The sequence below is a fragment of the Callospermophilus lateralis genome, chromosome 13 (assembly GCF_048772815.1).
Source record: "Callospermophilus lateralis isolate mCalLat2 chromosome 13, mCalLat2.hap1, whole genome shotgun sequence".
In the NCBI taxonomy this organism is placed as follows: domain Eukaryota; kingdom Metazoa; phylum Chordata; class Mammalia; order Rodentia; family Sciuridae; genus Callospermophilus; species Callospermophilus lateralis.
Genome location: NC_135317.1, coordinates 61,312,426 through 61,334,675, shown reverse-complemented (window position 1 = coordinate 61,334,675; position 22,250 = coordinate 61,312,426). Strand labels below are relative to the sequence as shown.

Genomic DNA, 22,250 nt, shown 5'->3' with positions numbered 1-22,250 from the left:
TGACCCTCAGTCTTCTCTGTAATGGGTTTAATGGGATCTTCAGAGAGGGATTGAGAGGAAAGTGCTTGACATAGTGAGATGATAGAAAACATTTTTAATAGCATTTTGTGGGAGAAAATATTCCTATAGACAAAACCTGGCTGATGTCCTTCTGTCATCCAGCTTTAATAGCCCCATTGCAGAAAACGCCTGATGTATATGCCTTTGTCAGTTTTTCTTATCATTTAGAGAAACTATTTCACTAGTTATAGCCCTAAATTTAATAGGGTTCTGGTGATCAGAAGTGGGACCATCATTTTAGGATAAACATCAAGCAGTTTTAGAGGAACCCTTTCATATAAAAACACAATTGGTAAATAGTGATAGGTACTTCCTAAATTGCCTTTATACCCCTTTTGTATACCCATCTTCTTATATTTAATACCATGTAAGAGGAAACAAAATGTGTCTCACCCAGTTACCTGGGCAAAGTGCTTCAGTCCCTTTACATCGTTTGCACTAAAGATTAAAATTCTATCAACTCAAAAAATTCTATCAACTCAAAAATGGAGATAAAGGTCCATTTTTCTAATTAGGGCAGAGAAAAGTAACAACCTTTAACAGAACTTCTAATTGATAATCAAATTTATTTATGATTTACCTCATGATTCCCAAACTGGTTTGTGCATGAAAATATCAGTGTAACTTTGGGCACCTTACTTAAGAGTCTCTGTGTCAAGTTCTCTTTTGCAAAATGAAGTGGCAATGCCTGCCACATCTGTTTTTCTGAGGGCTATTAAGAGGATCAACTCAAGTGAGATCATGTGTGTGAAAGTGCTTTGGCACTACCAAAGAGGTGTACTATTGTAGCTGTTGATGGGGATGAAGATGTTGTTCCTTCAGGCTATGTAAGCCCTATGTTTGTTAAGGATAGTGATGGCTTTGCTAAGTGGTTACTGTGGTAATTGGAACAGGTCTGTGTATTCTCTTCAGCGGTACATTTAGATTTTAACTTGGCAGTTTTCTGGCCAGGCTAGCAGTTCTGATTTTCAGTTCCAAGTAGCTGATGTGAGTTTTTTTTTTTTTTTTTTTTTTTTTTTTTTTTTTAAGGGGCTTTAGGTGATTTGTATTCTGGGAGCTACCTAAATGGTCTGATTGCATTCTTTGGATAAATTATAATTATATTTTATTACGATATGTAGTATATCTATGTTCATGAATAAAATTTACAAATACAAGCAGATCCCGTTATCATTTTATAACATTTTTAATGATATGCTCTTTTTTTGTCTTTGAAGCATGATGGTTTTGTATATTTTATAGGTTCATACTTTCTGAATTCCAGACAAAAGTAGGATGTAATTCTAATCACATGAACTCTGGTGACTCTACACACACACACACACACACACACACACACTCACTCTGAATCCATACCACGTAGGTTGTTCTACATCTGTTTTATGTGCACATAATGATGTTTTTTGGACTTCCTTCCAAATATTATATTCTTATCTAACCCACTTTTTTATTGGGCAGAATACATAAGTTGGAGTTAGGCAGAAATTGTCTCCTGTTGCTGATAAGTTCAGTTGTTTCTTGTTTTCACTGTTACTATGCTGCAGTCAACCTCCTGATGCATACATATATCGAACACGTTGTTCAAGTATATCCAAAGGATAAATCTCTAGTTAAATTGTGGGTCAAAGGATAAAAGCTTCTTAAATTTTGATAAGTAGTATCCCTGTCACTCTCTTACAAGGTTACACCAATTGGCTTTTCTAACAAATTTAATTCTAAGAAGAAACCAAGACTTAGAGACAGTTTAAGTAACTTGACCCCGGTTCTCAAAGTTGGTAACTTGTAGAGTCGACTTTCAAACTCAGACCTACCCATGCTATCTCTTCTCAGCCATGAATATTTCAGTTGCCATTTTAAAGCATAATTTTGGCTTTAAAACTAGGAAGCATCATTCCATGTCTTTTTATATGCTCATAACTCAAATAAATAAAAGAAGCAGGGTGCAGTGGTGCATGCCTATAATCGTAGCAGCTCAGGAGGCTGAGACAAGAGGATTGCAATTTCAAAGCCAGTCTCAGCAACTTAGTGAGACTCTGTCTCAAAATAAAAAATTAAAAGGATTGGGGGTGTTTCTCAGTGGTTAGGTACCCCTTGGTTCAATCCCTAGTACCAAAAAAAAAATTTTTTTAAATGTAATAAAAGATGCTTCTTGGTCAAAGACCAGATAGCCTCCAAACTGCTAAATCATTCAACATAAAAATGCTACCTGAAAAGGTGTAATGATTATGAGTGAGATTAGTAGCTTTGGATATAATTATATTGGTACATGATATTCATGGACAGCAGAAAGTACACCAAAATATGGTTTCCATCCCACCTTGAGCCAGTGATGCAATAAAGCTTTCCTTTGGCATCCCCTGTGTGTTATGGCCCAAGGGAGAACAGGTGGTTTCATCATAGTTGCCTTGGAAAGTTTTTCATTTTGTTTGACCCAGAACTTATTTCAAAATTCCACCAAAAATACAATTATTAATGCATTTGTAATCACATACCATAATATTTATTACAAATGTTTGACATAAGTAAAGGGTATTAGCATTTTCTTTCAGGACTTCCTTTTTTTCATTTCTTTTTATTATGTGTTTTTTTCTTATATCTTGTCTGCTTTACTGTTAGTTCCCTTCATCCTAAGCTTAGACCACATTTTTTTCTCATTTGTCTCAGTTCTAAAGAAAAAAAAAAGTGTTTCTCTATGTGAACCACAGGGTCAGCTCTTAACTTCAGATTGAAACTGAACCCCTACACAAATACACACACTGATAAGTCAGAGACATTTCTTAAAACAACTTTCTGTTTTTGCATCTGTGTGTGTGTGAGTGAGTGTGTTTCCTTACTTATGAAATTATATTGGTTTTTCCCATTTTATGATTAAAGAAACTGAATCAGAGAAAGCTGTGTTGCTTGCTTCAAACACAAGCCAAAATCAGAGTTCAGATTATTCTTTATTATCCACTAGTTCCTGCTTCATTACAAGAAATATCCCACTTATAAAATAGGTTGGGCTCAAGAAGTCTGTTTGTAAGTCAGTTATTTGGCACTTGATCTGCATTTTGCCATGGTGGAAAAAAAAATGTTTTAAATGGTATTAAGTCCCTCAGCTAGCCTACAAGAATCTATTTAACTCTTGTGTAACTACAAAATGTGTATTTGCACTAAAAATAAAAAGGAATGGTAGTTATGATTCTGTTTACAAAGAAAAAGGGAAATTATTTTCCTTAGGGATGCATAGACTTAATTAGAAGGTAGAGAAACGGGTGAAAATAGTGGAGAGTTCAGGAGAGATTTCAAGGTACTTCTAAGGGTGTTAGAAGTTGATAGCACTGTCCCAGTTTTTCCTTTAGAACTTTGAAGATGTTTGTTGTTGTTAGATGCTTCTTACTAACATAACTCACGCAACAATTGTGATTAGAATCAATGGGATTGACTGAATTAAATTTTAAAAAAATAGATGATCTGAGATGGTGTATTAGCCAACCTGAGATGGTGAAAAATAAACTGGCAAACCAGTACTTCTTCCTTCTATCCTGATAGAAAAGGCAGGAGTTTTGTTTTTTTTTTTTCTTTTTCTTTTTTTTTTCTTTTAGCCCAGCAGGTCCCATCAGTGGGGCTAGCTTGGCTGAGGTCTAGAGGCAGCTTTGGAGCACAGGTTGCAGGTGGAGGCTGGAGAATACTATGCTTTCAGTAGTTTCTGTGTGTGAAGTGTTTGTACCATGGCAGTTTCTAATTCTGGACAATCATTTCATTGATCTCATCTAGCCATTGCTTCCTACATTGTCTATCATAAAATAAACATTTTAAATTTCAGTTAACTTTTTAAAGAGGCCAGCCTTCTCTAAATGTCCTTTAATTTATATATATATATATATATATATATATATATATATATATATATATATATATATTTTGTTTTCAGAGGATCAGCATATAGCTCATCCTTTTAACAGCAAAAGGGAGGATATGTTCTTCAGTAAACAGAAGCTTAAGTGAGGGGCACATTTGGAAAGTGAATGAAGAATGATTACTTTGTGCCTCCTGGGTCAGATTAGTGTTCTTATTAGACACTATGCCTACTCTGCTCTCCAGCGAGTTGCACAATTCATTTAATTACTTTTGCTTTGTGTTGGACTTATTAATTGAGTATTTTATACTGGATATCTGTACCCAAGAGTGATTTTATGAAGGTGAAAGCAACTTTATGTACTGCAATTCAGAATTCCACTAGGTGGTCATTATAAGAGGAAGTTGGGGATTGGCAGGGAAAAGTAATTGTAATTAGGTAAGTAACACCTATTTGATTTTTAAAAATACTTCACGATGTTTTTGTCTTTCTACTGAAATGATATTTAGGAAAGTTTCTAATACATACCTTAATTCCTGTATTTTTTATTATGTGATGCTTATTTAATTGAATGTGTGTGGGTTTTATCTGAAAGGTAAATAAGCTAATAATGCTAAATTCTCATCCCAGTACAATGATACCTCCTGGGTGCCAGTATTTAGATTAAATTTTTTTGTATTCTTCTCGTATACTCTGCTCCAAAATGCTCTAGTTGAGTAGTTGACACAGTGGGTAAAAATGTGCATTAGACACCTCTTCATAGGTTTTTTGGTTTGGTTGCCATGTGTTTAGACCAAAATTGACTACCTGTATTTATTTTTTTTTAATATTTATTTTTTAGTTGTAGTTGGACACAATACCTTTTTTTTTTTTTTTTAAATGTGGTATTGAGGATCGAACCCAGGGCCTTGCATGCACTAGGCGAGCACTCTACCACTGAGCCACAATCCCAGCCCCTGTGTTTCTTGTCAGAGGTGTGGAGAGACTGGAGAAAGATTTCTTCAAAATCTGTTTTGTCTGCTTAGAAGTAGTGAGCCAAAGGTTAGTGAGCCCAAAGTATGTACCCAAAGTACCGTGCCCAAAGGGTTCCTGAACCAAAGTATGGTTTTCTTTTTTTCTTGTTGGCTTTCATATATAGGTTAAGTAGACCAGTGGCATTTAATGACCTGTTTTTCTTACTGTGAATTTGCAGATTTTGTTTTTATGTTTCTTAGAGGAGGTGGGGTGAACTAGCAGAGAAGAAGGAGTTTGTCTGTTTTTGTCCTTGTTTGTTGACTAGACAAGCATCCTACTAGTAATTTGAACATGTAAGGGTTTTCCTTTATATTGAATGCCTGAAGCCTTTGGTGAAAGAAAAAAAAAATGTAAGGAAAAAACTTTCATTTGAGGCAGATCTTACAGTAGTATTGTCACAGAAGAAACTAAAGGAGTCCTGGAGAGGGAAGCCTCAACTCAGAATGAGTCAGGTCCTGGACAAACATCACAAAAATGAATTTAAGGACATTAGTTAGAGGCACAGAGATTTATTTAGGAAAGCAAAGAATACATGTTCGAGGGAAAATGTGGCCCATCTCCGGAGTGAGAGATGCTCTTGGGGTCTGAGATTCTTTTTTTAAAATGAAACTTGGTGAGGGATGGGAATGGGAAGGTTTGTGAGGATGACATCAGTCTGGTGAACACAGGATGGTTTAGGTTGGTCTGGTCATGCCCAGGCTCCTTAGGTTGGTATGGTCTCCATTATCTGATCAATAGATAACTGGAAAGTACCCTAGATTATAGGTTTCTTAAAATATCATATGTCTCTTTGTTTAATCTATTTAGTGAATGGGTGAATTTTGATTATACTGAGTGATTTTTGGAAGTGAATGAATTTATGGTAACTCTAAGATTTATGTATTTCCCAGAAATGTGGGAGTGTCAGGCCTGGGAGAAGAAATAATTTGGGGAGTAACAGACCTAGAAAGGCATGTGAAACTTCAGTTTAAAATTACACTTCCTTGTTCTTCCTTTTGTCTCCTTTCTACCTATCTTTTTATTTCTTCTATCCTACCTCAGTATCATTTTTCTCATGTATGATCAATGTTACCTATTATGTATAACAAAACATGTTAATACATTTATGGACAACTATGTAATATGGTTAAATTTTTAGCATTGTAGTCATTGATGGAAAAAGAAGGAGAAAACTTGTGCATCTTGTATTTTGATTGTAAGAATTCTTAGCTAACTAATTTTCATTTTCTTTTGTTTATTCTTATTCTTTGACTTAAGTAATTTGGAAGAAAAGTCTTATGGTTTTGGGGCTTTTCTAAAGCATAAAACATTTGAAGATTATTCACATTGTTTTAACCTGTTCAACTGATGCCTTCAGGTCCTTCATTTTGCCCATCACTCTTCAGTCAGAACACCTAAGCATCCCTAAATATTCTAATTTCTTTTTTTTTAATCTTGTGACCTGAATGCATAATCTTTTTTCATTTGTTATTTTTAGTTATACATGACAGTAGAATGTATTTTGACATATTATACATATACAATATGTATAATATGTCATATTAATGAATAAGAGTACAACTTCTTATACTTTTGGTTGTACATGATGTGGAATTACATTGGTTGTGTATTTATATGTGAACATAGGAAAGTTATGTCCAATTCATTCTACTATCTTTCCTATCCCCATTCACCCTCCCTTCCCTTCATTTTCCTTTTCCTAATCCAAAGTACTTCTATTTTTACACTCCCCCTTATTGTGAGTTAGTCTAAATATTCTAATTCTTAACACATTCTTGCATGTCTAAAATGAGAAGAGAAGAAAGGCACTGGGGGGAGAGGTGAGGTGGCAGAAGTGATAGGTGGGGATAGGAGAGTGTTCTTTTTTTCTAATTTTTTTTTATTAGTTGCTCAAAACATCACAATGACATATCATACATTTGATTCAAATGGGGTATGAATTCTTATTTTTCCACGTATACAGATTGCAGTATCACAATGCTTATACAGCCACGTGGAGAGTGTTCTTAAAATGCACCAGTATCTGGAAGAAAGAACAGTGCCTGAGTGTTGGCTGGTTCTATTGCAGATGCTGCTGGGTTTCTACCAATGGTGGAACAACTTACTGCAAAAACCCTTGTGTTCAAAAAGCTCTTTTTAGATATCTTTCTTTTCTTTTTTATGTATTTGCTGACCTGCTTATAACTAGATGATTTTCTATAGTTTTCTTTCATAGGGTCAAGAAATCAGAGCATGGCTATGAGCAATGGAAACAACGATTTTGTGGTTCTGAGCAATGGCAGCATCACAACCAGTGCTACCAATCCTGGTCCCCTCACCCCCTGCGATGGAGACCATTCAGCCCAGCAGCTCATACCCAAAGAAGCAGCAAGAACAAAAGTGAGTCCAAATGGATGCCTGCAACTTAATGGCACAGTTAAATCATCCTTTCTGCCTTTAGACAACCAAAGAACGCCTCAGATGTTATCCCAATGCTGCCATCCTTGCCCATATCATCACCCTTTGACCAGCCATAACAGTCACCAAGAGTGCCATCCCGAGGCTGGCCCTGCAGCACCCTCTGCTTTGGCCTCCTGTTGCATGCAGCCACACTCAGAGTATTCTGCATCTCTGTGTCCAAACCATTCACCTGTGTATCAGGCCGCGTGCTGTCTTCAGCCCTCGCCATCCTTCTGCCTGCATCATCCGTGGCCTGACCATTTTCAGCATCAGCCTGTGCAGCAGCACATAACCAACATCAGGTGAGTCTTTGAAAGTTTTGCTTGCCTTTAGCATTCAACTGATTCCACCTGGATGTGACTGCTTATATTTATTTCCCCAAAAGGAGGAGAGGAAAATGTGTTGGGAAACAAAACTAATAATAATGCTTATTTTATGGATTGTGTGAAGCCTACTAAAATGCAAATGAAATAATATATCTTATTCATTGAATTCTTGGTCCATTAAATTCTTCCTTCCTTTTTCCATGTCTACAACCTGGCTATACCTGAATTACAAAGTTCAGTAAGATGTTTTATTGTTAGCAGTTCACACAGAGAAATGCACAGATCTTTAAATATGCAGTTTGATCAGTTTCAGCAAATGTGTACACTAGTATAATCCATATCTTAGCCTGGTGTAGCTAGCATATTTCTGTCCCTCTCTCAGTCATTCCCTGCCCCAGATATCATCTCTGTTCTGAGTTCTGTTACCACTGATTTGTTTTTTCAGCTCCTAGAACTTCATACAAAGTCATATGCAGCATTTATTCTTTTGTTTTGGGCAATTTTTGCTCAGCATAAAGTTTTTGAAATTGATCTATTTCTGTGTGTATTAATTTTTCTTTTTCTTACTGAGTAGCAATCCGCTTGTTGCATGTAGCAAATTCTCTTATAACTAAAGAGTCGTATACAAAAGAGATTAAATGATAAATACTTTTCACCTTTATCAGATTTTACATATTGAGATTATGTATTTTAATCTTAGAGGAAGAAAAAAAATGAGAGAACAGGGTAAAGCTGGTTGGGAGAGGGGTAGAAGGGACAGTCCTCTGCAGCATGTTTCTGTAGTTTCTGAATACATTTCCATATGGACATAAGAACCTCATAGTTCTAGAACTATGATAAGAAATTCACCAAATTCATTATATTATATGATATAAATGTGATATATGTTATAATGATATATATATAAAATCACAAATTAAATGGTTGCAGAATGTGAGATGAGATGAATTGTTCTGTTTTAAAGCTGAACTCTCCTTTAAAAAGTCATCAAGTTAATAAATATGAGCAAATAACCAATTCTTTCAGTATGCCAGGTTGTGCCAAGATTCTCAGGATTTTTTCCTTAGCATTTCTTTAATAATCTAATTTGAAACATGATCTAATTTAATTTATTGAGAGTGCTATGCACACTTTAAATAATATGGTATTAATAAAACAGAGAAGTGGGTGACTGAGCTCACCACTGCCTGTTTTTTTGGCCCTGAGGCCTCAATAATCATGGTGAACTTACTTCAGATTGTGCATGACCACTGGGCTCATATACTTGTTCCTATGAGATTTGTCTTAGGATTTTAACTGGACAAAAAGAATGAAGAAAAGCTTACTGCCTTCTGGAATAAGAGTCTGTTATTTAAAGTGAAAATGAGACCTAATGAAGAAGTAACCTGAAAATAAAAGATTATAACTAAATTACAGATGTTCATATTTTAAAACACTAATAGTATTTAATTTGAATGAACAAAAACTGATAAAAATATCATATTTGTCCATCCAGAAAACTTATTTTAAAAAAGTGGAAACTGATGAAAGAAATTTTTCTTATCTCAAATTTTATCTCAAAAATTTGAGCCTTTTGATTAATTATTTGTTATAGTCTTTTAAAGGTACTTGCAAAGGAAAGGTACATGTCCAGTTGTGTATATCATGCACTTTATTGTGTTCAAGCATTACTTTCCTATTTTGTATATTTATTTGTTCAACAGTATTTAGTGAATACGTACATGTGCCAAGCACTGAGGAGATAATTCTAAACAGATTGAGGCTTTTTTCCCCTTCATTATATAAACTAGTAGGAAAGAAGACAGTAAATCAAACAGCTACAATATTGTGATAAGTACTACCAAGAAGGAACACACAGGGGTGCAGATGAATAGAAGTCAAATGAAGAGAGAATAGAGGGATTGTCTTTCTTACAGGTAGCAGGAACAGTTCCTGCCTAGACTCATAAGGAAGTGTGGGCCCAACTGCAGCAGACTTCACTGTGTCTTGACCTTGATGGAAAAGTAGTAGCAAGAGGAAAGATATCCTGGGATCAAATGTGGAGAGAATTTTAACCACTTAAGGACTACTAGGCCTTTATCTGCAGGCCATTTGTGGACCTGTTAGAGATTTGTTGCCTAGCATGCGGGAGGCCCTGAGTTCAATTCCCAACACTGCAAAAAGAAAAGAAAAAACAAAAAGGAGGGGTGTGTGTGTGTGTGTGTATTTTCATAATGGTAAAATATACGTAACATAAAATTTATCATTTTAACCATTTTAAGTGTTCAGTTCAGGGACGTTTAATGCATTTTCATTGTTTTGCAACTGTCACCACCACCCATATCCAGAACTTTTTTATTATCTTCCCAAACTGAAACTCTGAACCCTCTGAACACTAACTCCCCATTCACCTCTCCTCCAGCACCAGGCAACCACCATTCTACTTTCTGCCTCCATGGATTTGACTATTCTTGGTACCTCATATAAGTGAAATCATATGCTATTTGTTTTTGTGTGTGTGTGTTTGTGATTAGTTTATTTCACTTAGCATAATGTCTCCTTAGCCACATTATACTATATGTCAGATTTTTCTTCCTTTTTAAGGCTGATTGATATTTTGTTGTACCTATATATCACATTTCGTTTATCCATTCATTCATTGAGGGCAACTTGCATCTTTCACCTATTGTGAATAATTCTACTATGAATATGAATATGCAAATATCTGTATGAGTTTCTGCTTTTAATTCTCTGGGACATATGCCCAGACCAGAGGTAAAATTCCTGGATCACATGGCAATTCTCTTTTTTAACTTTTTGAGGAACTGCTATACTATTTTACAAAGCAGCAGTTCCAGATTTTTATATCCCCATCAATATTTGTTATTTTGTCTGTTTCATCTTATTTGAGAATTATCACCCTAATGGGTATGATGCTACAGATTTTTGAGGAGAAAAGTAATACTGTCATCTTCATTCTGGAGAATAGATTGAATCAGAATTGTTATGGATAAGAACACCATTAGAAGGCTTGCTGCAGTAATTCAGGTGAGAGATTGTGGCGACTTGAACCAAGATTTAGAAGTAAATTCCTTCCAGGGAGATTAGAAGATAGAATAGACTGGATTTGGTGAATATTTGGATATGAGATGGATATGGGAAGAGAGGAAAAATCACAATTGATTTTTAGTTTCTTGGCCTGTACTGGAGGGATAAATAGTAATGTCATATACTAAAATGGAGAAGAGAGGTAAAGGGTCCTAAGTAAACAGAGTGGAGTCATAGAATTTCCTGGGGGACTTGAATTTGGTGATAAATGGTATTAAAACAGGATATAAGTTATAACAGTGAGATTCCTTCAGAGAATTAGGATGCTATGTAATATATAATGGCAACATTGAGGACAATGATCCTGGTAAGGGTTATCTTAGACTAAACTCTGAAGAGCTTAAACTCAAGCCAGCAGGTATTTATTTGCAGGTTTGTGCTCTGGGCTAGGACCTGAGTCAGATGCTGGCTCCCTTTTTCCATCCAGTAAGATAGCCACAAAGCATATTTGGATGCGGACAGAACTGCTATGTAAGGGAAAAGAGAGCAGTTTGGGTGAGACTGAACAGAATGTCCTTAGTATAGAAATTCTGAAAATGGGAATGCAGTGATGTTTTCTGCCTTTTGTTAATTATTCTATTCAGCACTTTTAAGAAATTTTTAGAACAAACATTCTAGAAGCTGAACTCCATCAGGCATTTAGATTTCCTAATTCTTTTTAGTTTGCTTCATGATGATTTATTGCATCTTGATTTTTTAAGTTTTTGTTTTAAAATCAATAACATCAAGTACTTAATGAAGTATTGTTCAATTACTGTTTAAGGTGCATTCATGACTACACGTTATTTTAAAGGATATCTTAAAAGTTGACAGTCTTACAGTAAATTGCAGGGATGGAGGGTCCCAAGTGCTTTGGTTTGTTATTGCTATTTGCACATATACCCAAATGGGCCCATCTGTTTAGTATTTTATCTTTAATGTTTTCATTTATTTATAAAGCACTTAAGCCATAGAGAATGTTTTAAAGAGTCAGTCAAATAGATACTAATTTTAACCTAATCTATTTGCTACTTACTTGAATATGTTCATGTTCCTATTTCTCCTCCTCCCTTTGTAATACAGTAGGGTCTTTTTCATTTCCTCTTGATTCTTTAAGCTCTAATCTTTCTAAAAGATTCATTATATTGATAACCTGTGTGTGATTTTTGTCTTTGTAAAATTCTTTTGTAACATCTGATCAATAAAATTAAGATCATTGCAGAGATCACATTTGGTATATCCTATTTTAACACTACGTATCACCATACTACCAACTATAAACTAGCTTAAATTGATTTAATTTTAAAGTTTCAGACTTTTTTCTTTGTAGATTCCTAGTCTCATATTCATTGTTCAACCATTAATTAACATGACTGAGAACAGGAGTAATTCAAAAGGCAAAATATTTTCCTATAAACAAGACTTGTGCTTATACCAGCAGGTGCTAAACCTAGCTATCCATCCAGTCACCCGGGGAATTGAGGATAAAACATTTATTTTTCTGTAGAAACAGTAAAGAATTGTAAGACTTCAGAGGTGGAAAGGAACCCTGCAGGGTAGTAAAGCTTAGGGACAGTTGGGCTGAGGATAGAACTAAATGTGGGCCTTGAAAGATTACTAAGAATTAATAAAAGGACCATAGCAGGCAGAACATGGAAGGTGGGAGAAAATTCTTAGGAGAGAGCTTGCAAAGATAAAGGCATATTTAAGAAGAAGTAGAGAACAGGACTGTTGGAGTGGAGGATCTTTGGGTATAAGAGTGAGCTTTTCCTAATTCTACATCCTGAACACAATCCAGTTGTCTAAAAGGCTGCATGGTAATGATCTGTTCTTTATCCTCCAGAGTTGGAAAATGCCTCTCAGGAGCCAGTCACATTTCATATATGCTGGTTGAAACAAGTTGCAAATAATTCATTTAGGATCTTCTTATTGCTTTATTAAAATGAAAGGATAATAGTATTATTGCAGAGTTAATAAGAAGCTCTGCATCCAAAAATAGTCTGAAAGATTTCTAATCTAAACTATACTTACTTTTTAATTTGGTGTTGCAAAGAAATGTTCTTCATCGTAACAGTATCCATAAATGATCATTGGCAATGCCACGGTCATTATTATGATGGGGAACCTGTGATATTTTGGGGTATTTTTATGTCTCTGAAGATGATTTCACAGACAGATGGTCACTTTGAATGTTTCTTGTGGCACAGTGGAAGAATTAGAGCTATACAGACTTAGAATGCTTGGCACAGAGGGGATAAAGAACCCTATACTTAGCTTAGTCTCTTAAAAGTTAACTAAACATTGTCCTTGCCATCCCATACATTGCAACTGCATGATTCTTATCACCTGTATTTCTTTTCTTTTTCAGCTCTTTATTCATTTACCAATTTCTGACTCACTTTTTCCATGTTTTCTTTTTGTTTCCCCTCAGAACATTAGTTATTTTCTGTGAAGAGACAGAATCTACCACTTGAATTCTTATTCTCTTGTATAAATTGTATCATAATATCCAGAGGAAAAATTATAGATACCTCTGAGCATCATTTTCCAATATTTGTCTTACTTTCCTGCACCTGGCCTACAGAGACCCACCTTTTCCATTTCCTTATTCCTGGTGATAGTGTTATTTTGTTTAGCCAGAAAATTTAAATAAAAAATCACTTTGAACACACATCAGCATTGTGGCCTGAATCACAGCGTTGACATAGATCTCAGCATCTTTCCTATACCCAGATCATCCAGAGTCAACCCCAGTGCTTCTCTAAGGTGTTAGAGCAATGAACAGAGAGATTCAAGATTACTTATTCACTAATTTAGCAAGTATTTAAGTAGTAGTTAGTGTTAGGTGTTGGAGACACAGATGAAAACTGCAAGCTTGGTCCACAACTTCAAAGATATTAGAACAGTGTGGACAGGTAAAGCAATAGGTTTCAACATGGGTTAACTGCAGGTAGATTATCATCTTTGATCAATACAAATTTATGGAATCACTTCTACATCCTCTGGAGCATAGAAGGTAAATATCAGTGTTTTTTCAGAGCAATGGACCAGGTTTATATATTAATACAAAAAGGAAACTAAACAATACAGTTCTAAAAATTCATATCCTCCTCTTATAGTGAAATAGTAATTTATCTTTATTTCTTAATGTAAATCATTACATCTCTTGGACTGCTGGTCAGGTGTATTTTGCAGGAAAGAATAGTTAAACTTTATTCTTAGACCTTTGCTATTCAGTAGGGTCTAATAAAATTAAAAATTTAATTCTTTGGTCACACTAGCCACATTTCAGGTACTCAGTAATCATATGTGGCTAGTGACTACCATATTGGACAGCACAATGTAGAGCATTCCCATTATTACAGAAAGTTCCATTGGACAGGGCTATGTGTCTTGGCTCTGTAAAGCAACTAAGATTTCTTTTCAATCTTCTTGGGAGCAAATAGAACTCATGATGTACAATAGCAATATTTGTCAGTGAATACCCTTGTGTCAACATAATTCTAGTTAATTGGGATTTCATTGCTTCTCTTTTGTTGAGTATATAATAAAAAAATTCATTTTCTTCAAAAATTTGAAGGACTAAATCCCTATATTAGAAAAAAAGTATACAATAGGCAAGCATATTTTCAAAATCTTCCCGAAGCCACAATTACAGCCTACAAAAGCCACCCCACATCATTATTTCGATATCTTCAATGCAAAGTTATCAGCTTATTCAGTTTCTAGTTGCTTAGGATTTTGGTAAGTAGATCAAATAAAGATCATAGTTTTTCTGAAGGGTAGATAAATGCAGTGAGGCTCTAGTAGCAATCATTGGTGTGATATTCTAACTCTACTTTTTCATGCCTCCACTTCTTCTCCTTTCCTCACTATACAATATACAAGAGCCTGGGCTTTGGAAGATACACTGCATTTGAATTCTGGCCCTGCCATTTATTAGCTTTGTCATCTTATATAAATATTTAATTTCTCACAACCTTAGTTTCGATCTCTGTAAAAATGGGAATGACAGTAGCTGCCCTGCACTTAGCACAGTACCCAGCAGCACTGTATATTAATTTCCCTTCTCTCTTAATTTTTGTTCCTTTCTTTTCCTTCTCTTAATTTGTTGTTGCTTGCTGCCTGTATTTAATCCTGCTGGTATTGTTTTAGTAACAAAGCTATTATTGAGACCTGGCTTAAATAAATACATGATGCATCCTTTTTTATTCTTCGTTATAAATTATACACTTCATTCACTCCTTCAAAGTATGGGAAAGAGCAAGTGGAAAAGAGGGTCACTAATTTGCCTTCTAGAAAAGGAAAAGGGGTTGTTGAGAAGGCTTTCCAGCCCCAATGATTCAAGGCTTTCATACTTTATACCAATTACATAATCTGATTATGATAGTTCTATAGTTATTTTAGAAGAAGTCTGGTAAGATTTAATCTAGATTTTATGGAAACCAAGGTTTATTTTTACATTCCTTAAAGTAGTCAAATTAACTTTTTAAAAAGGGATAATGTTTATAAAATTTAAAACGTTCCAAGCTTGCTTGCCAAAGCCAGTCAATTTGGCAGTTAGATTGAGTGAAGGCCTGTTTTATTAGGAGGACTTCTTTTAGAGAGTTCTTTATATTATAAATGAGCAGATTTTAGAGTGCTTTGCCTCATGGAATGCATTGCACAGTCTGTAATACATTTCAGAATATGAGCCTTGGTCATCTTTTACTTTAATAATAAATGTCAAGAAACAATGCCTTCTTTATTTCATAAAATTAATTAATATAACATTTTGGAAAGAAGGGAATGTATTCTTTAATTACTCCCTTTTCTTATTGCTATTAGTTGTTTAGCAGGTACTGAAGAGTGAAGGGAAAAAAAAGCGGTTCAAGTGATTTTTTTCCTTTTGGTTAAAAAATCAGGTTGTAAAGGTTGTAAAATGTTTGGCAAACATAAGATGTAGTAAAAAGACATTGTTACAGATTAGTTACATCATTAATTCCAGGAAGAAGGCAATTGTTATCTACTGCAGCTTCTTTCCAAACTTAAGTTGCATTGTTAGGTATAATTCAAGCAAATTTATAGAACTTAACATTTAAAGGAGAAATTTGATTGCTGTACTTTTCAGCAAAATGGACTGTACAAAATTATATATATATTTTTTTGTTTTAACACAAACCAGATATTCAACTGATTGCTTGGTATTTTGGAGTTTTAAATATAGCCTAGTTCCAGAGGTCTATTTAGGCTTCAAATGAATGATTATGAAAAATATTTCTTAAAATGTATGTGTGCGTGTTTGAAAAATGTACAAAGCTTTAAAAAAAACTCATCAAATTTGATCAGTGTGATCAAGCAGCTTAGATAGTCAATTTGGGCAAAAATAACCTTACTCTCAGAATAACACAATAAGTGTTTAGAGGGTTATGTGAGTCTCAGAGAGGGTGATAGAGATAGGTGGGTTTAGAGAAATCATCATGGGAGATGATGCTTTTCAAAAATGTACAAGGATCCAGCTGCTGAAACATGGGAGCAAGACACCTAGAGGATCCTGGAGCAGAGCAAGGCAAGCTCTCTTCTTCATCTGGAAAAGGGCCAGAGGGGCATCGCTACAGGGCATTCATTTCATTCCACATTTACAGACTATGCTATAGTTAGTCCATGAAGATTGTTCCCTGAAACAGTGGATTCTGAATCTTGGATAATCATCATAAAGCATTTATTAAGTATCTTAACTACTTTATATGTAATTATATAATTCTAATGCCTTTGATTGACAGATATTGCCCTCAGTTTGTTAAACCATTTGTGTGAGTACGTGTGTGTTAGGTTGTGTTATGTATGCTGGTGTATCTTCCAGGCCTAGTAAGGTGCATAGCAGTTGTTAAACTCTCAGAAATTAATTGCTGAATGAACTGAATATATCATTGAGCATCAGTCAAGTCCTTATGGAGAGCTTGATTTTATGGCATGATAATTTGATAATGAAAATCGGGTACCATTGGTCTAATGCACATAGTGAGATATTTCCCAGATAGTGGGAGAAGGTGCAAAAGACTTTGCTTCCTTTATTTGTTGTTTGAATCTGTCTTTGGGTTACCTCCTCCTCTCCTGTAAATCTCCTCACCCCAAATGCATTGACATTTTTGTTGTTGTTGTTGTTTGTTTGGTTTTGTTTTTGTTTTTGGTACCAGGGGTTAAACCCAGGGGCACTTTACCACTGAGCCACATTCCCAGCCCTTTGTATTTTTTATTTTGAGATGGGGTCTCACTAATTTGCTTAAGGCCTCTCAAAGTTGCTAAGGCTGACTTTGAATTCGAAGTTACCTGCCTCAAGTCTCCCAAGTTTCTGGCACTACAGGCAAGTACCACTGTGCTCAGCAATGCATTGATTTTAAAAAAATCATAGCTTCCTTTGTGACAAGAAAAGAAATTAAAAATAGATGTGTAGTTCACTACTACTACAGCTCTTGAGCATCCTTTTTGTTTGATTTCTGGATTTACTTTGAGGCCAAAAATGGGGATGGGCCTGGCGACCCTGGGCCTATGTCCTAGGGAGAGCCAGCCTGATTATAGCCTCTCTGTTCAACTCTGGTCACCTCCATCATATTTGCAAATCTGATAAAAGTGGCTTTATAAGCAACCAATAAATTATGAAGCTGGAGGATAAATCCTAAATTCCAGAATAAGGGTTTGGGCTTTTCTTTATTCATGTGTATTCTTTTGAATTTAGAAAGTCAATTAAGCAAGACAGTCCAAAACTAAATTTGATGCTTTGTTCTGTGTGAATTTACTAGGTTAGTTTGTTTAGATAAATCAGTTCCTTTCCCCCGTTTGAATGGTATATGATTTTGATAGACACTGTGTAGTTTGAGATTCAAGCATGATGCTTTCTACAGGAACATAAGCAATTTACTGTCTCTAAGCACTATTTTGTTGTGTCTAGTAAGATGCAAAGATGGGCAGTTTAGCATATTTATTCCTTTGGACCCTATTTGTGTCTGTGGTCACTTGGACCTCACCGCCACCTTCCTAAAACACTGTTTTCATTATGTTACTTTGCTTAGAAATCTTCCAGTTTCCCCAAACTCCTTGACCTGGCTTTGAAAGTTTTCCTTTAGGGGATGGAGTAAGTTTTGAAGAAGAAGGAAGCATTAGTTGAGGGAGGAAGAGTCTTCTAGCCCTGGACAGGAATGGGTGACTGATCTCAGTGAATAAGATTATTTTTAACAGATGATTTTCCTTGTACTTTAGAAGTTTAAATAGAAACATAACTGTTTATCTTTATTTTCACTTATGTATATAAGGGAAGCTATAGTAGGGAGATAATTCTTTTGGTCCTGGCCAATACTGAATGTTCTGGGTCTTTGGTTTTTAGCTGTTAGTTTGAAACTTTGTTTTTGAGCTGTCAACCATGACCTATCATATATATTACCAGAAACTAAAATTACTTCATTATAAAGCAATCCCTAGGAAAGATTTATTTAAATGGTATTAATTTATTATTAAAAATCTTTACTCTATTGCATAGAGTTAATTCTACATTGAGTTCCAAATTGTATTGTTCCCCCTCCCCCACACCTCCTTACCCTTGGACCTCTTCCTCCTTAAATTTTTCATCGAGCAGCACCAGTGTCTGGTGAGTGTTTAGGCTTATGGATTGTAGAATTCCAGCATTCCATGCTCATAAGTTAGTTAAATTTAATAAGGTTTTCCTGGCTTTCTTATGGGCTTTTCTTGGATCTCTTATTAATGATTACTATTCACATCTTATTAAGAAAACTATATATTATACTCTCATTAAGCATGTTTTGTACAGGGCTCACAGCAACAGTCTGACATGGAAAGGCTTGAGTTTAAGGGTAAGTACTTTATAATTTAGTGTAACTTTAAAATGTAACACATGAGGCTGTTTGCTTTATAACCTCAACTAAACTATGCAGATTTAAATTCATGTGCTGAGGAAGAATGTTTTCTTTTAACCAAAGCTCCTTTCCAATCCTTTAAAAATATTTTTAATTAACAATTGTTCCTTTCAGAATTCTAATTGCTTTAAAGTAGTTTCTTTACTGTTGCCCGCCCCCCCAAAAAAATGCTTTCTTAGATTACTCTTTTGGGGTGTGCATTGTATGAGACCAGAACCATGTGGTATTTTGACCTTTCATAGTGCCCTTCCTCTGCCCCCCTGATAAGTGGCAGAGACAAAATGTGTTTGAAAATGAATTTCCCATGCCCTGCTTCCCTCACCTTTCAGCAAACAGCAGAATAGCCACCTTTTAACTGTAATCTGCTAGGCCTCATCTTAAGGAGAAATAATTAACTAATAGTATGACACCCCCTGCCATTCCCAACCTGTTTTTTATAATCTAATTCCTTTCTTGGTGACTTGAATAGTAACAGCATTATTTCTTGCTTCCTACTTATTTTGGACCTGGATCAACTAATAAAAGTAAAAACTTTTTTTAACCTGAACTGGAACTGAAACTATTACATGAAATTCAGATTTGTTTCAGTTTTTGGAGTGGTTTTGAGTTTATGTGGTACAGGCAGAGATCATGTACAATTAAGCACAAAACATTTATTGTTTTTCTTTGGGACATCACAGAATACTTTCAGGGGTTACCAGACTTAGTTGCTAATTGAGATAACTGTTAACCAGATTCAGTGAATATGCAGATTTGCCCTCAGCATTTCTGTTGAATAGACATCCTTAAGTTTCAGATAGTTGTTTTTTGGCCAGAAAGTTTTGGTTGAGTTGGCATGGTGACTTATATGTGCATAAAACTGCACATTTCTATCATTTGATGCAATCTTTTAAGCTATATTCTTAGAAACATTCTTAATGTCTTTAAGGGAAAATTTGCAAATTATTTAACAGCTGCATTTGAGGTAAGTTTTTTTCCCCCAGCTAATTAATAGGCATTGAATGGTTAAGTGGGCTTTAAAGTAGACGAAAGAGAGCAAATTCATCAGGAATGCCCATAATCCATAGATACTTAAGCAGTTACTTGTCATTTTGAAACACATGCATTATTTTCTCCTTTACACTGGCATATTCTCATCAGTTATAAAGAGACTATAAATTTGTTTAAAATGTAGAGATTGATTACTGTAGGATGGAATGGTCATAATCAGGTCTGTATCTTAAGAGAGATACACAGTATTAAAAATGATTTTTGGTATCATAGTTTAGAAACTAATTTTTCCTAGTTAAAATAACTAACCTAAGACACTATATTTACAAAACATGAATTAAAAGAGAAGCAATAATTCTTCATTATTGTGAATTAAGTCTGTAAAATTTAAATTATATTACAGAATACAATTAAATAGAACATTATAACTGTCCCATTGAGGTTTCAAATGGGAAAAGATGAACATTTTGAAGTGATATACCTCCTCCTCTTATCTTACTAAAAATATGTAAGTTTTCTATGAAAAATAATTAGCTATTAATGGATTCTACATTAATGAGGTATGTGATTATTTGGTTATATAAGCAGCACAAGAACAGTTTTACATCAACATTACAATTTAGGTTACATAACATTAAAATATTTACTATTCTACTATCACATGACTTTTTCATTTGAGATTTTTGTAACAAAATGACCTTTTTAAAGAATTTTAATAATAAATTTTATTGTTACTAAAAATATATAATATTCTTCAAATATGAATAACAGTTAATCTGTGAGTTTAAAGATCTTTTTAAAATTATGATGTGGAACTTTGTCATGCACTGTACTTGTGTCCTTGGTGAAGAAAACAGACTTTAATGCATTAAGTTGCAATTAAAATTAATAATGACAGTATTACTGATTCCAGTGAGCCCTCTCTGCATGCCAGACATTGTGGTAAATTTTACATTTGTTCTGATTTAATCTTGAAAACAACCCAAGGAATTTAGTGCAATTGGTACCCTCTCCATTTTATAGAAGAAAAAACTAAGGTCTGAAAAATTAAATAATGTTTTAAAAAATTAATTTAATAGTTAATTGAGTCCAGGTCCATCTGATTTGGAAGCCTTTCTCCTAATTGCCTCTCTATGCTGTGCAAATATTTTTTTTGGTTTAGTTTCATAAGAAGTTCCAGACATAATTATGGAATGCTTACTATATAGTAGGCACTGTACAAGTTCATTCTTGAAATCATAGAACTGAGATCATACTGATCACAGATAATACAAATAATCATGAGGGCACAGATGACCCATCTTCAACTCCTCTAGTAATTTCTGGGATCACGGCAACAAAATATTCATAGTGCCAACTTGCATAAACCCTGAGGAAAAATCCTACTGATTTCTCTAGCCTTGTTGTATCACCTCCATGTAGTTTGTAAACATCTTCCCTGATGTGGGGCACACACTAGATTCTTGGAAGTGCTAGTAGTGATAAGTACGTATTTCCAGTTTTAAAGTGAAGTTTTGTTGCTCATCAGAAGCGTTTTATGGACAATTTAAGATCTGTATTATGTAAGACCATATGAACAGATGTTGCTGAAACTACAAGAGAAAAGATAATTCTCATATAGGAATCAACCATTTGAAACATTATGAGAACTTTGTTTTTGTGCATTTTTCTAAACTTAAACTGACGTGAATTTTAGCTACCTGAGGTTGTGTATAAACTTTTATCTTTGGTTGTCCTAAAAAAGTCATGCTTTAGGCAAAACCTATCTATGGTGATAGAAGCCTGAATATTGATTATTGACTGGGAAGAGGCACAAGGGAGCTTTGGGGGTGTTCTGATATGTCATTATTTCTTGATCTGAAAAGTGGTTACATGGATAGCTACATGTATAAAAATTATCAGATTATACACTTCAACTTTGTGCCTTTGACTGAAGAATTGAGTGGAATGGTTTAAAAGAAGGACATTAGGGATTTAATAGCACCACCCCACCCTATCCTAAAACTTCCTTTCACTTTTTTGGCAAGTCTATATAGACATGAAAGGCAATGACAGTACTGTATTAATTTTTATATTTCTGGTACAGAGGGGAAGAGAGAATGGAGGCACGTGGAAGGAGAGGGGATAATGTCACTTCACAGCATACACACTTCTCCTCTTAGTAGCTTCATAATAAACCCAGCTCCGTTCTGTGTGCCTCCTTTTGCTATATGCATATGTTTTTCCCTTGATTTGAAGATGGCAATATTAAGTAGCATTTTGATTTTGGAATCTAAAAAAATCTAATAGGGCTGACCTAAATTATTCAGAAAGTGGAGGGGGACTAATGTCTAAATATGTACATTCATGTACATATCTTGCCTTACTTGTTTTCCTACTTGCATCTCTGTTACAGTCTCTCATATTCCTGTTTTGGTAATTGAGAACAGAAACTGTATCTTTACTTTTTACTGCTCAGCAAGTGAATTGGAATTTTTAGGGTGGAGAAGAGATGACAAAAGGAATGATTTAATGTGTTGAGAAAATAAAGGGCTGTTCTTAGGCTGCCCTCCTTAGGAAAGATAGTAAGATATCTTTCCTATCTCTCTGTCAAAGATGATATGATAGAGG

The 22,250-nt window shown here is 34.8% G+C and overlaps 1 protein-coding gene and 1 pseudogene across 7 annotated transcripts in view; both read left to right on the top strand.

Annotated features, from left to right (window-relative positions):
- The window catches only part of Disp1 (dispatched RND transporter family member 1), a 203,362-nt gene that overhangs the window by 140,527 nt on the left and 40,585 nt on the right, over positions 1–22,250 (top strand). For 5 of the 7 annotated variants that reach the window (XM_076831380.1, XM_076831381.1, XM_076831379.1 and 2 more), the window contains one exon: positions 7,128–7,653. In XM_076831380.1, the coding sequence (XP_076687495.1) occupies positions 7,128–7,653 (526 nt within the window). Of the gene's footprint in view, positions 1–7,114; positions 7,654–22,250 lie in introns of all 7 variants that reach the window. The other 2 variants (XM_076831382.1, XM_076831383.1) reach the window with 1 other exon arrangement.
- LOC143379647 (NADH dehydrogenase [ubiquinone] 1 beta subcomplex subunit 1 pseudogene) lies at positions 8,896–9,066 on the top strand (annotated as a pseudogene).